The 15,261-nt window shown below is 42.2% G+C and overlaps 1 protein-coding gene across 1 annotated transcript; it reads right to left on the reverse strand.

The window, feature by feature from the left end:
- Positions 1-373: 373 nt before the first annotated feature.
- CALM2 (calmodulin 2) lies at positions 374-14,634 on the reverse strand. Its single transcript, XM_030036163.1, has 6 exons — positions 14,392-14,634; positions 9,826-9,856; positions 4,284-4,427; positions 4,104-4,210; positions 3,074-3,209; positions 374-1,633 (listed from the first exon to the last, which is right to left on the reverse strand). Exons 1-6 carry the CDS (start codon positions 14,392-14,394, stop codon positions 1,605-1,607), a joined length of 450 nt encoding a protein of 149 aa, XP_029892023.1. The 5' UTR covers positions 14,395-14,634; the 3' UTR covers positions 374-1,604.
- Positions 14,635-15,261: the final 627 nt, after the last annotated feature.

Consider the following 15,261-nt stretch of genomic DNA (forward strand, 5'->3'; position numbering starts at 1 on the left):
CCCAAACAAGATAACCATACAACACATGTAAGATCAGTCAGTTCTTGCCAGGAGAGTACCAAGGCAAGGGGCATGAACAGCCTCTGGCATCCCTTTGAGGTCTTAGATTTGTCCTTGGTCAAAACCAGGTTTGTTTTCTGCTTTAAAAAAAAAAATAATTTAAAACTTTGATGAAAACTAGTGCTAGAAGCACAATCATGCTCATCAGCAGATCAGTAAGAGAATGTTTTCCTTCTGTACTTTGAGCTGACTGCATCCTGAATAGCAACTCAGACATGGCAACTTCAGAAAAGTCCAAGTGTGAGACTAAGTTACCCCGATGTAGCAGCTGATAGGGAATAAACTCCAAAATAATTAAAAGAAAGCAAACAGGTTTAGTTGTCCGAACAAGGAATTTTAATTTTAGGTCAACTATTGAACTAGGTCAACATCCAGTTCACAACGTCTACAGATAGTGGGCATAGGCAGTCACTATGGTAAGTTTATTGAAGCACCAAGCTCCACACAAGACTGTAAAATACATTTTAAACTACTAGTAAGAAAGCTTCTTCAAGTCAACAATACTATTAAGGGCCAGAGTTTAAGGACTAAGTTTTCACCTTCCAAGCTATTTTAAGACAGCCAATCCATTGCATAAGCAAACCAAACTGCTACATACTGAAACACATAGAGCAGCAACTGTATTGAACAATTCCTGTAAATAATTCAAGGATACATTGAAACAGTATGGGTAAATTGTAATTTTTTATTGGAAAACAAATATACAACTTGGAATGGATTTGAGGCAAATCGTGCCATAAGCAGATTTTTTTGAAAATAAGTGGCTAAACAAAGTTTAAAAAGCATAGTAACAAGAGGAGAAAATGTTTTCTGGTACAGGACCAGCAGTACAAAAAAACTTGTGTACGAGTACCTGGATAAATCACCCGTTTTGCATTAGTGCAACTTAAGTTTCATATTGTTGACTGTCAATCGTCCACAATGTTAAGACTCCACATTTCAACAACATGTTACAGGTATGGCCACAAACAAGTTACTGTGAAGTAAGCTAGGAGAATGATTTTTACAGTGCATTAGCCACATGTATATATACCATTCACATGGTTTTATCCTGCAGTTAGCTGCAAAAGTCCTTCTCCTCCTCCATCACAGAAAGCAGAATAAACTCCTTTATGTACTGGAGAACTAGAGCCAGCATGTCACTTTAAGGAATTGCTAATGCGTGGTAAACCCTAGCATACTTTTTGTAACTCATTACACTAGTCATACCCAAGTCTCCTAAAGAAAGCTACTTTTTTTTTTTTAAAAACAGACAACCCAGATGTTCCCTCAGTTAAGCAACTCCATCTAACTTTAGATGTGCAGAAGGGCTTAAATATCCAGAGTAAGCCACATGCAACATTTGTTACTTAGATCAATTTTCCAAAAATCAGAACAATGACAGTAAGATAAAGGAGAAAAACATGGAGGAATGGCCTTCTAATTACTATACATGCATATTCTTTTGACAGTAAGGGAAAAACCTTTTACAGATAAGTTACAAACAGAGAAAAGGCAAATAAACAATTTTGTACAAGAAATTTAACACATTCTGTACAACGTCTTCACTTCGCTGTCATCATTTGTACAAACTCTGTAAAAGGAAAGAGTTGTACAAGAGTTATTCAGAGAAAAATGTGAATTGCAAGATCTGAGAAGTGACCTGCCTTACTAGTGCTGAACACTGTTTCAAAACTGTTTTCAGTTACATTCAAAAAAAGCATCTTCAAGACAGTCCCCTTCTCTAATCACACCTAAAAACCTCTTATTTTTAATGGCAAAAGGCCTCTACTTTTATCAAAAAAGTTGGTCCCTCCATGAATTGGGGAACAGCCTTACTTCCAAAATAAAACATTACAGGGTCATCATGCCCACTGACTTACAGATAGGGACAAGATACCCAAGAATGACTAAGAGATCAGTAGAAATTGTGCTGAGGTGATGATCAGTTAAGTAGGTGTGCAAGACATTGTGTTGGCCTGAATCTTTTTCAAAGCAGAATAGCTCAAGTCTTACTATTTTGCCTGACCAGCTTTAAGCAACTGAATCATTGCTTATTCACAGCACATTGGAATTTAGATCCCACAAAACAGGATACTTCACTTATCTTGCTGAACCATAGTTTCAGATACAACAAAAAGAAACCAGGAACCTAAGAGGAGTTAACTGCTTGCTTAAGTCTCCAAAGAGCAACTGGAAGTGAGAGGTGCCTACGCTCTCAAGTGCCAGCCTCTAAACAGTCTATTTGTAAGTACAGTTATGGAGCAGCAGCCTTGTTCATAAAAAACACCTTTTCACTTGCAGATGAGTGCTCATCCCACAGCCACAACCAAAAAGGCCTTCAAGGGAAGCCACACCTACACCTCAGAAACAGTGAGGGTATTATCTAAAAATACCCTAGCTCTTTTCTATAAAATGTTCAGAAAGTTAAAATGAAAACAAGCTTAGTGATTCTGAGCTGCAAGCAATTGTCTAACACAACTCCTCCTGCTTGCATGACTTCATTTAAGTTTCATTGGCAGAAAGAAAGGAGGAAATAGAAATAAGGTATTGCTGCAGCTGATTTATAGGACATTATTTAAGAGGTCTTCTAAAGGTCTTGAGATTTCTGCATATTTTAGAGGCTTTTCCCCTTTAATTAGTAATTTTAAAAGCATTAATGAAGAATGAGTGACTTGCTACAGTCAGATCAACATTCATTAGTGAACAGAACAGTATGAACAATATGTGAACATCTCTGCTAGCTTCCTCATTCTAATGGTCATTAGACATCATTAGATTTAGAAATTTATTTCTTATACTGCAGAGTTAACAGTAATTTTTTGCCTTTGGCACAAAGGTAGCAATAACCCACTTAAACCTATTTAGACATACACTATGTAGATACTAAAAGACATTAGCTTAAAGGAACACTAACTGTTGAGAAGATCTCATCTGAACATTGCCCTGTTTAAACTTGGTGTGGCTATCAGCATCTACACAGTCACCAGAATGAAGAGTGCTACACAAAAACAATTGGTTAACAACTCCTTACCTTCATAGTTTACTTGACCATCACCATCAATGTCTGCTTCCCTAATCATTTCATCAACTTCTTCATCTGTTAGCTTCTCCCCAAGATTTGTCATCACATGACGGAGTTCTGCAGCACTAATGTAACCATTACCATCCTGGGAAGGGAAAAAAGGAAGGCTGGAATAGACTTGCCTAAGGCCTAGTGACGTAACCGTAACTCAAGAATATTGCAGAGCAAGTTGAACATTAAGAAGTTATCATAGCTATAACCACTAGCATTTGCACAAGGCAAATGAGAGCTGTAAGCATATCTTCAGTATTGTCCAGGATCTTAGTCTTAAAAACACATTTTAAAACCAACTTATCCAATACCATCTACCTTGGCTGTCCTATCCCAAGAACTTTTTTTAATCACTGACAAAGCAATGAGCACCTTTTGCAACCTTTTTAGGTGACAGATGCTTATTCAATCACATGACTGCCTGGGTCAAGTGTCTTTCCTGAACAGAAACTACTTCTCATTCACCTGTTTCATGGGAGTCCAGCACAATGCCACAAGGCCTTCAGAGACCACTCTTAACATATTCCATCCTAGCCAGGACACTGGGTATCAAAGTACTAGTGTATACAAACTCTGGACCAGCTTTTTCCTCCCCACACCCCAATGTACTTATCATATGTTTCCTGTTTAAAAGTGCATGTTGCTTAAGAAGCTGATTAACTTTAGACTCAGTCTTTACTAAGTAAATTGCTAAATAAGTGAAAGGTTTAAAGATTACCATTTTAAATATTTAAGCAATCTCCCTGCCAGCCTTGTACAAGTATTTTAGTATCATAGTAAGTGGTAGCTTAGTAGTATCACCCACTACCATCATGATGACTCAGCTGACTTTCGGGTATAGTACCACAGTAGACTGAATTTTACAGAGACTAGTTAACCTAGAGGTTCTAGATGACAGGACTGCAGATACACCTCAATTCAGTGAGGAAGCTAATTAGAAGTCAGACTGAGTTTTCAGAACACATATTTAAGGGAAAGATTTTAGTACCTTGTCAAACACACGGAACGCTTCTCTGATTTCTTCTTCACTATCTGTATCTTTCATTTTTCTTGCCATCATTGTCAGAAACTCTGGAAAGTCAATTGTGCCATTGCCTGCAAAATAGTTACTTTGTTAGAAAAACACATTTTAGGCACTTTATTAAATTACTTATAAGTAAAATCCTACCATCAGCATCTACTTCATTGATCATATCCTGTAGCTCTGCTTCTGTGGGGTTTTGACCAAGCGATCTCATCACTGTCCCCAACTCCTTTGTAGTTATAGTACCATCACCATCCTTGTCAAATAGTGAAAAAGCTTCTTTGAATTCTGTACAACAACAAAAACCAAGTTAATTCCTTTAGCTTTGAAATATTAAGTTTACTTAATCATATAAGAATCCATTGCTGCTTATTGTTGTAAATTACAAAACTTGATTTCATTCTCTTAAGACAATTTCTGTATACTGCTCAGACTGCTATAATTGTAATGCCAATATGGAAGCACCAGCATCTGGAAAACAACCCACCAGTCTACCAATCAACCACATTTTGACCTAAACATGATAGAAGGTCTTCCATTATAGAAGTACTCAGATGTTTGTTACTATCCATCTTGAACAAAGATCCCTAATACAGAGCTGAAAGGAATAGCTGTCTGCAACTAGAATGATCCACATCCTTGGTAGGAACTGTTTATCTCATGAAAAAATAATATGAAATTACTTTGAGAAAGCCAAAAAATGGTACTTAAAATACACATGCTACAGCTTAATAGCACTTCTGTTACTAAGAGAGGAGACAAGTCAATGGTAAAAGGTATAATCAGACCAAACTAAAAATAGGACAAGGAGTAATGGTTTTAAACTGAAAGAGGGTGGATTTAGATTAGATGCAAGGAAGTTCTTCACTGTGAGGGTGGTAAGGCACTGGAACGGGTTGCCCAGAGAAGTTGTAGATGCCCCATCCCTGTAAGTGTGCAAGGCCAAGTTGGATGGGGCTTTTGAGCAACCTGGTCTAGTGGAAGGTGTCCCTGCTGAGGTCCCTTCCAACTCAAACCATTCCATGATTCTATGAAATAGTTTCTCATTATAACTCACTTCCACTGGACATGTAAGTCTGAACAGTATATGCTATATAAAGCTGCAGTACCTAGCACCATTGGTCTTAACATTTGGCCATACCTAGCTAGAAAGGAACTTCTCCCAGCACTCTCTCCCATTGGACTTCTGTAGTTCTTCAGTCTATGTATATACACAACTCCAGTGAGCTGTTCAAGGAGGAAAGTCACTGGAATCTTAATTTCTGAAAAGCTGCTTAGAAAATTGCTTCAGCCCTACTGTATCCTGAAACAGGCTTCATAGAACTAGTAAAAAACAGTTGTAAGACTGCCTAACTGTGTTTCAATGCTACCTCTTAACCCCCTACAATGGCTGTATTGTAGCCAGCAATATTAATACAAGCATAACATGTTTAATTGTCCAGCCCAAAAATGGAGCTGGTTTTAATCCATGCCATCTGTTTGTCTTTGGCCACAGACCTTAAACTAGCTCACTGGACTATAGTAGCTCATACACAAATTACAGTTAAACATGGAAAACTTATCTATTCCCTTGCATGGTTCAGATCCTTTTACAGCTTTCAAGGCACCCAAGATTATGACTTTGGAGAACTCATTAGCTCAAGGGTACTCCTGCATCAGAAATACTTCCAAGAATTAATTTTTCAACATTTCCAAGCAGCCAGCTTTCCAGATGGTGGGTTTCCCAGGCCAGAATTAGTCAAAGTAAAAGTTGTTTTCACATGAACTGTATAAAGTCTTACTTGATCCATTTCATACTCTGAAACACTCAAGGTGAGTACAATCTGGAAAGCATTAAAAATGCAACTACAAAAATAGGCTTTTTATAGTTCATGAATGCAGTTATAATACCAGAGCCACAGCTGAGTCCCATCCAGGAAAAAAACCACTCTTCTACCTACATCTAAGAGTTTGAAGTGTCCCAAAAGCCAACTCCCACTGTTTAGCACATGAGAATCAGAGCAAGGCTACCACAGGACCAGACAAAACAGTTTCAAGCCAGTATTGTATAATGAAAAAGCAGATAGGCCAGAAGAGGCTTCTGGGTCAAGCCTAGTAGAGAAGTTCATAGTCTATCATGGAAGGACCTCAAAAGGGGAACACTGAGTCTTCAAGTGAGATACTCAACTGTTAATCAAAATGTTTAGCTGTTAACCACTTCATCCTTAGCTTGAAGGTCAACTGTCACAAACCCAAACATGAAGCAGACTTCACAGTACTGCAGTGACCCTGCTTAGAAAGAGTAATATTTAATTTTTACACAAAATTCAAAGACTTGCTTTCTACAACACTGGCCATTTAGTGGTATATTCTGAACACTTGACATGAACCACTCAAAGGACAACTCTCTACCTTTCTTTTACTCAAAGATGCTGTAGGCTAAGAAACAACCAGCTATAAATCACAACCATAAAGAAAGTAAAGCAAGTCAAAGATCAGCAGCATATTCCTGTTTGAAATGCTGAATCAAGTTAGGAATACATTAAAATACCTCTTTAACCACTTCTAGGAACCACCTCCAGTAATTAGAACAAAGGAACAACAACCCATGCAGATACAGTTTAGACTAGAACAAGAACAACCTAGCAGAGTTTTGGAGGACTTGCACCAATGGCCAGTGAAGGGCAGCTAGTTTAGTGAGCAACTCAGTTGTGGCTTCCTGTAATGCAAGATTATAAAACACACCTCCCACACTTAAAGCACCTTATGACTCCATGTAGCATGTAAAACAAATCCTCCCTCTGTTCAACACTCCTCCATAACAAACTTAAAATGAAAATTCTCTTGTATCCTAGATAAGGCTAAACTGTCAGAAACCTGAGGAGTGCTGGCCGAACCACTCATCTTCAGGCCAGCCTGTGATGTTTCAGCCTTTCCTTCCCTCTGAAAAGTACACTCCATCAAGAGAAAAGACTACTTCCAGGCACTATGAAACAAAGGCTAGTCCAACAGAACATGAACTCTGACACCCTAGCTCAAAATGTTCCATCTAACAATAGCTTTTGAGGCATCTCAGCACCACATCACCTTTCCAGATGAAGTGGCAGTCTTCAGTGACCTAATATGTTCAATGAACCAGAACCACCATTCCCACTCTCACACTGTTCAGCCAGCTATGTCTGGAACTTTTATAGGAGAATGTCAATTGTTCTCTTCAGCTACCAGGAGCTCAACACTTAAACATGACTACTTCTACTACAAAATAAATTCTAAATAACTCTTTTGGTCAGATCCCCAACAGAGAACCACAGCACACTACAGGAAGAAGGCATAACAAACACCATACATAGCCCTACTTGTTCAGAGAGCTCATTTACACCTCTTTTGAGGTCTAATGGTAGGAAGTATAGCTCACAAGACCAGGTGCTTTGGGACAAAAGCATCTTTAGAATTTTCCCTGACCACCCACATCAAATGGTCCTGACCTACGTACCTTTTTTAATACAACACTTAACCAAAGAGATACCCATTTGACTTGGCAACTTCAATTCTGACTGAACGAAGCTGCAACTAGCACTCACATTCTGTACCTATGCAGCTTTCAAAATCAAGTCTTTCATATGAACAAAACCTGGGAAGTCTTTCACCCCTACCTATAATAACAAGAAGCTTCAGTCCTATATGACCAATGACCTCCATAGAAAATAAGAACATCCGGAATCTTTAACAACTGTATTCTGGTGCTTGACAGCAGAGGTGGAAGATTTATTTCAAGCCCAGGAGAAGTGGCTGCTTTAACTACTTTGGCCTTCTATTTAAGAAAGGGAATATTGTCTCTACCTTGTAGTACAATTTTCTTAAGCCCGCCTTCAAATCAAAAGCTAGGTATCTTCATATAAGCTGAAATGGAACGGTACCAGGCTCAAGCCTTTAAAACCACAGTCTCAGTAAAACATGCAAACTGTATGTGTTGACAGTTTTCCCATGCAAGACTACAGCCTTCAACAGGAAAACTAAGCAGCCTGCTTAGTCAGCTGCAACCCCTCCTAAGCAGTACTAGGGATGGTTCCCTAACAGACCAGCAGTGGGCTTATGTCTTCACATCAGAGGTTTACAGTTTACTTGCAAACACATTTCCTTCATGAAATACCACAGCTGAACTGAAAGCGGCAGGCCATTTTACACTGGACACTAACACTAAGTTATACTTTTATTCTTTCCATACAGATGAAAACCCCCTATTCCAGTATGACAAGCTTATTAACACTCACTTTTGGCTCCGAGAACTATACCATCATTACTGAATAGCTAACATTTGCACTAATCCTGAGATAGCATTAGTAAGGTTCCCGTTTATATTCCATAATCAGCTACATCAACAAATAAAGCTTCTACAGTTAAGAACTGGAACAATGAACCATTATTGAAAAGACAGCAGTGACAATTGGTAAAGCCTGCTCCAACTAAACTGATCACAAAACCCTTAAGATATGTAGGCCACTTCCTGAAAAAAATCTCCAGTTGAACTAGATTTGGCTTGTGCTTACTCATTAAGACAGTACCATGGCAACAAGTAAATAGACTAAGGACTTTCCACAAAACCATAATTAGTCTCCTATGAGTTAAAGCAAGCTTCTGAAGTCTAAAAGCTATAGAAAAATGTTCTTACACTTCAGATTTGGCAATAATGGTAAAACCAAAACTAGCTCATCACGACACTTCTGTTTAATGCAGTGTCCTCAAGAGCTACACTGTAGTTAAATAGCAATACATCTCAGACACTCTTATTTGTATGCTTGACCTGGTACTATCAGATTAGCAGAATCCTAACACCCTCTAAAATCATTTTGCATGACAGTTATGCACACTGAGACTTTCTAGTATTAATACTATACACTTGTCAATCAAAAACCCTTAAGTTTTTTAATGTCCATGGCAAGGCTGAATTCTGCATTACCAGCTTTAAGTCACATCAATTATTGAAGTTGAAATCAGTCTTCAGGGAACAGTGACGGACACTAGTTTGTGCAGCCTGCACGAGTAGGAGACATGATAACCAGAAGTCTTAGCTGCCAGTAGACAGTTGTCAGTGCATAGAAACCATTGTTAGGGGGCCAATACTAAGATGCAAGAGATGCATTTTTATTTAACCATTTCAGAGCAAGCACCAGACCAAGTGCACAGAACACTTGTGTCCAAGTACACAATACAGTTCCAAACATGGAATATCAAGAGTTGTTATCACAAAGCCAGTCTCTGCTGTCATCAAGAACAGCCACTCTGTAACACCTCCACTGACAGGAAACCACAAAGTAAATTGGTTTTGCCTTCTGTTAGAAGAACACTCCAGATTCCAAGTCTTCACCAGAGAGCCACCTCCCCCAGCCTTTCAGTTTGCACTTGGGACAATTCTGTAGTCATGAAAGGGGAAAAAAAAAAAACCACAACACCACAGAGTCCCAAATCTACTAGCTAGTAAAGCTGTGAGGATTGTCTAACTATTCTAGAGGACAGAACTTCAGATTCATTGTATCCGTGGTGCTTTTATAGTAGGTAAGCCTTTAAAACTTAGGTGACAAATTAAAACATTCCACAATATTCTTCAGTGTCCAAGTAAGCTAAATAACTTGTGTAACACAGACTGTCACTGGATTAAGAGATGTGCCAGGTCAAGTAGGAGTCACAACACAGCATGTAAAAACCTCACCTGCAATCTGCTCTTCTGTCAGTTGATCAGCCTGCAATAAAAAGAGAATATTATAGTTGTAGCAAAAGTTTAAGGCAAAATAAGACACAGACTTGTAGAGGCCTCTGAATATGATAGCTACTCTTCAGGACTTCTGTAGCATTCTGAAATAGTTCTAACTAACACGGCTCAAAAGTCATCAGGATTGCTTGCTAGGTAAGAACTGGCAGCCTGTCCTCATTTCCTGACCCTGCAATATCTGATACACCCAAATAATGGATTACCATGTGTATCAATCCATTACCCAAGCAACACTAGCAAACTCAAGGCACACAGGTAGGTCCCTCTAGACTGGTTTTAAAAACTTAACACAGCAGACTACTGGTAGTAACATTTTGGTAAACTAGCCTCAGCTTTAACACTAAACACTTTAGGTCTAAGTAATGCAGCAGTAACTCCCAAATCCCAAATTTAAGCCAGACTAGTCTCTTTTGCTAAGTTACAATGCTATAATTAGAAAAATATACTCTTCTCTAGAATTAAATAATCCTTTGATTAACATGAAGCTTCATGTCCAAGACCTGGCCATAAAAAACAGAGTCCATACAATCAGTACTAGCAGCTTCAGCCCAAACTGGTAATTTCAATGCATTTGTCATGTGGCTGTCTAGACTTTTTTCAGACTGCTGTCTACAGACTCAGGTAGCATAATGTAGTTTACAGGGCCACTAGAGAAAAGTTTCAGTGGTGTAAGACATATTATTTCTTTATCAGTTGAGTAAGCCCCAGCTTATACCTCATTTTGCTCTATCACTGAACAGTTTTGAATCAACTGGATTTGACAGCAATAAACCCCCCCCCCCCTCACTCTTCCGAGGCCAAACCCAAAATGGACTTCACTCTTGAAAGAGCACAAAGGCATTTGAGGACTGCAGAAGTACTTTCCCTAGGTTTTCAAGTCAGCTGATTCTTCAAACAAGTTCTGGATAACTTCAGTGGAGTTGTAGTAATAAGGCCATACATTTCCTTCAAGGAAGCTCCTTGAGCTCTTTACCCCATAGTACTCCAAAGAGTCAACCCCCCCCAACTTTAAAATACAGAAAAGATACACTCACTGCCCAAGTTCAACAACAGCCCTTTTTAAAGTTTTGTTCCTATTGTTCCTATTCAGCAACAACCTTTTAATAATTATTGCAATATTGACAGAAATATTTTCAGTCATTAGCTGTGCCCACAAAGGTCTCTCTATGCATTAGCCATCTACCAATGAAATACTTAGAAAAAGGTATATACATCACCTGTCAATTTTTACTTATTTCAGTTTGAATTACTTTTCTATATTGCATGCAAACTTAGAAGTTTCCCGCTTCTGGTTATTCTTCCTGTAACAAAAGTGAAGCTAGCTGCTCAAGCAACTATACAAGAGCTAAATCGCTTCCAAAAAACATATGCATACAATACAGCAACAGCCCAAGATAAAGGCCACAATCAGTGCTTTCTCAGACTGCCTGTGGCTCACCTACTCTAAGAATAAAGACCACACCATGAAGAGCTTTTAAAAGAGCAGCCAATGGGTATTTACAGCTATAGACTCCACTTGTTCCAATTTCAGCAGCTATAGGAAGTATTCCCATGCAGGTTCAACTTTGTTTTTAAAAAAAATTGAGATAGTCTAGGGTGGCAGTAACACTGCTGAGAACATCACCAATTCAACATTAGGCTTTGAGATGGAAGCATTCTGATGGTCACTTAACAGAAGCCTAACAGATTTTCACTTGTCTGGAGTGTATCATTAACACAGACTCACTCACACCTTTGCATGCCATTTACATTTTTATTGCTCAAATGAAGATAATGTGCTACATTTCTGTAGGATATTTATATCCACAGAAAGCTGTAGATCAGATTTAAGTAGCAAGAACCTAGTTTATTTAGGTCAATACTTATGGGTTACCAAGTTGAGTCACATACTGTTTTATATAAACAGTTTTATATCAAGACATGACATTAAGCAGTGTTTAAGCTGTTAAGTGTTCCCAAACTCTAACTCTTCCAGCAACTTAAAACATCCTATAGCCACTAACCATAAATTTGGATAAGCTTTGTCAGTACCTGTAAGAGGTACAGTGAGAAGAGCACGAAGCTTATTAGAAGCCACAGGTATAGGGCAGTTGAAAGATAAGCTAGGAGGTGGGGCAAGGTTGAACAAACACCATCTGTACTCCGCAGTGCTAGGCTCTGCAGGGACTGCTGCGCAACAGCAGTAAAAGGCGGAGCCAGCAAGTCTGCCAGATCACTCCCTCCCATGCCACTCAGGTGGTGGGCTATCAGCCTGGATCCGTGCATGTGTGTCACAGGACACTGTGGTCTTCCTAGAGGGGCCTTCTGGAGTTCTTTGTCCTGAATTTAAGCTAAATACTCATGGCACCATACATGTGACAGTATGCACACCTTCAGTAATGCAACCCAACTTCAGAAACGCACTTAAATTGCAACTGTAACATGCCTATACTGAAGTTTTGATATACCCCTTACTACAGCCAAGATCCACCTGAAAACCTCCTTTGATAAAGTCACGGAACCCATCACAGCTTTGACACGGCATTCTCCGATCCATGTTGCAGCACTTTCATTTTCACTGCAAGAGCTTGCATCCTCCCAGCCCCAGATTATGTTGAGGGGCTGACAAAGAATCTAAGCCTCCTAGGAAAGAAGGGGAGCTCTTGTGTGTGTGCGTGCAGCACTTTCAGTGGCACAAGCAGCCTCTAGAGGTAGTGTTTCATTACAGTCGTAGCTGCTATGCAGTAATCAGTTTGGAAGATCGTCAACAGAGCTGACTAATGCTGCCCAATAGAGAGCTATCAGCAAAATCACAGAACAGATGACACTGTTCCCCTCCAAAACTTGGCATTTTGGTATACTTCACAGGTGTTAGATCTGAATGGACAGTGTTGTTCTGGCAAGATTAACTGAAGAATAAGTACTACACAGACTAGCATACAAGGGCTAAAACTACACTTATAGTAGGTTAGCTTATTTTGGGAGCAAAGCATTCTGCTTTATCTAGCATGTGCACTTTTGGACAACATATATTCACAGGTTTAGACAGTCTGGTCTGTCAGGATGAACTATAATCACATTCAGAGTGTCACTGTGCCTCCTGGACACACCCATTTTTATATAGACCTTGCTTGAAGATACTCCATTTTTGGTTCTGTACGGACGATGACTAAAAACAGTAAGCCCTTTGTGGCTAGATTCACTGTTTTCCTTTAGAGATGATTTGCTGTACAGGTTCACAATTCAAGCACAAGAACAAATTCAGGCTTCTGTTCACCTAATTTCTTTGCCCAGAGAAAGCACTTCAAAAAACCCCTTAAGTACCCACCGTTCACATTAGACATGGTGAGTGGATAATGATCTGATTCCTTAAAAGCATGTAATGAATGAAAAGGTAATTCCACTATACTGCATCTTCTCTTAATGCAGAGATAGTACTAAGTGGTCATTGGTGCTGCTTTTGCAACAGAATTGTTCCTTTTTGTACGTGCTTCAGTATCCACTTGTTTTAATTAAAAAGCCCAAACACATATGCTTTAGACCGAATTTGAAACAATTCTCCAATTCCACACAGTGTGTTCTATTTCGACAGTTGATTAAAATCCTAAACAAACGTATTGGTAGGAAAAATAAATTGTGTTTGCTCAAGAAAATGCAGGACTATCCACCGCAATGACCAAAACGGAAAGCCAAAACTGCTAAAAAAAAAAAAAAAAATCCCTCGTTCAAGAGAGCCACCGACAGCAAGGCGCTATCATGAAATCGGCAGAAGAGAGCGGCTCCAGCGTGAGCTGACAAGAGGTCTAGCAAGGAGGGAGATGGTGCAGTGAGGCAGCATGCCCCTCATCATCATGCTGCTCAGAAGCTGCAGGGCTCCGCATTGCATTATTACCAGGCGCAACACACCTCGCTAGCGAGCCAGACATCTTAAGCGCTCGCAGCACCCGTTGCTGCGCCGCTGGCTCCCCAGCCCCATTCAGCCGCACACGCCGACTTGCCGGGGTGGGGTAAGGAAGCGATAAAAAAAGTGGAGCTGGTACCATCATGGTAGGCTACTTCCCCCCTCCCGGCACCCCCCAACGCGGGTCTCCTCCCAGGAGGAACCGTTATCTGCCGCTCCCCACCCCCTTCCCCCCCCCCTCCCCGACACACGCCCCAACAAAGCGTCATGGCGCTCGAACCGAGTGGCAGTTTGAATTTTGAATTCGCACCAACGCCCCAGGGCGGGAAAAGGACCCGGGCGGGATTCGTCCACCACGACTTCCTCCTACGCACACAGCACCTCCGAGCAGGACCCTCCGCCCCAGCCCGCCCCCACTGCCGGGCTGAGCCCACTGGCCACAGCAAAGGACACCTTCACCCCTACCCTTCTGCAGGCGACCTCACCCCACACCAGCCAAACCACCTGCCCCTCTCCTACCTCCCCGCACCCAGCCACAGGCATCCCCCCCGCCCCCACACCCCACACACTAGGCACCGGACCAGCACCCGCAAAGCTCTGTCACTACCCCATGCCCAGGGACTCACCATGGTGGCTCGGCCTGGTTGTGGGGTGTGGTGGAAGCTAACGGCTGCAAGGAGCACACAAGCAACTACCCTCCTCTGCGGCTCGCCTCACACTGAGCCCTGCCTGGTCGCCAGCAGTGCCTCATAAACCTCTTCACAGCCCTCCCGGATCGCTCCGCGCTGCTCCCTCCCCCCTCCCCTTTCCCCGTCGGGGAACGGAGCTGCGAAAGAAGTCCCGGCTCCTCCCGCTCTTCTCGGCAGCCCCCCCCCCCCCCCCCGCGAGCGTGCCCTTTTTGCCCCTCAGCCCCCAAGCCCGGGCGCAGGAAGGGGCGAGGTGCGGGGAAGAGGGGGGGGTGCGCTTGTGAAACGGTGCGGGGGGGGGGGGGTGACGGTGCTGGAGGAGTAGTCTGGGGGACTATTTTTTCTGGGAGGAAGAGGATTTTAGAAAAAATACCGAGGAGTGCAGAGACTCCAGAAGGAGGGCGCTGATTGGTGGATTTGTACCTGCAATGCGTCACTTGGACATGCACAGTCTGGGCTGGGAAGCGATTACCCCTCCCCCTGCCCGCAGTGCGTGAGGCTCGACGCGACGCGGCCCAGTGCTGCGGGGTCCGGCCCGGCCCGGCCCGGCCCGGCCCGGCCTGGGCGATGCCGCCGCCGCCGGCCTGTTCCGCTCCCTGCGCCTGCAGCGCCGGGGGGGCGGCAGGCGCTGCGGCAGGGTGTGCCGGGCGGGCAGGGCCCCAGCGCCCTGCTGCCGCTGCGGGCACGCGCGGAGGAGCGGGAGCGGCGGCGGCCGCCGCAGAGGACCCGGGCGGGGGGAGTGGGGCGGGCGCCGGAGCGGGCCCGCCGCCGCCAACGCGGCCTCCTTCCACCGACAAGCCGTGCAGGCCG

The sequence above is a fragment of the Aquila chrysaetos genome, chromosome 13 (assembly GCF_900496995.4).
Source record: "Aquila chrysaetos chrysaetos chromosome 13, bAquChr1.4, whole genome shotgun sequence".
In the NCBI taxonomy this organism is placed as follows: Eukaryota; Metazoa; Chordata; class Aves; order Accipitriformes; family Accipitridae; genus Aquila; species Aquila chrysaetos.

Excerpts from the sequence above, each read along its gene's own strand:
- CALM2 (XM_030036163.1), bottom strand. Across the intron at positions 4,428-9,825 it reads GACAGAAGAGCAGATTGCAG|AATTCAAAGAAGCTTTTTCA; the intron begins GTGAGGTTTTTA and ends GTTGTTGTACAG. Across the intron at positions 3,210-4,103 it reads CGTTCCGTGTGTTTGACAAG|GATGGTAATGGTTACATTAG; the intron begins GTACTAAAATCT and ends TTCCCTTCCCAG.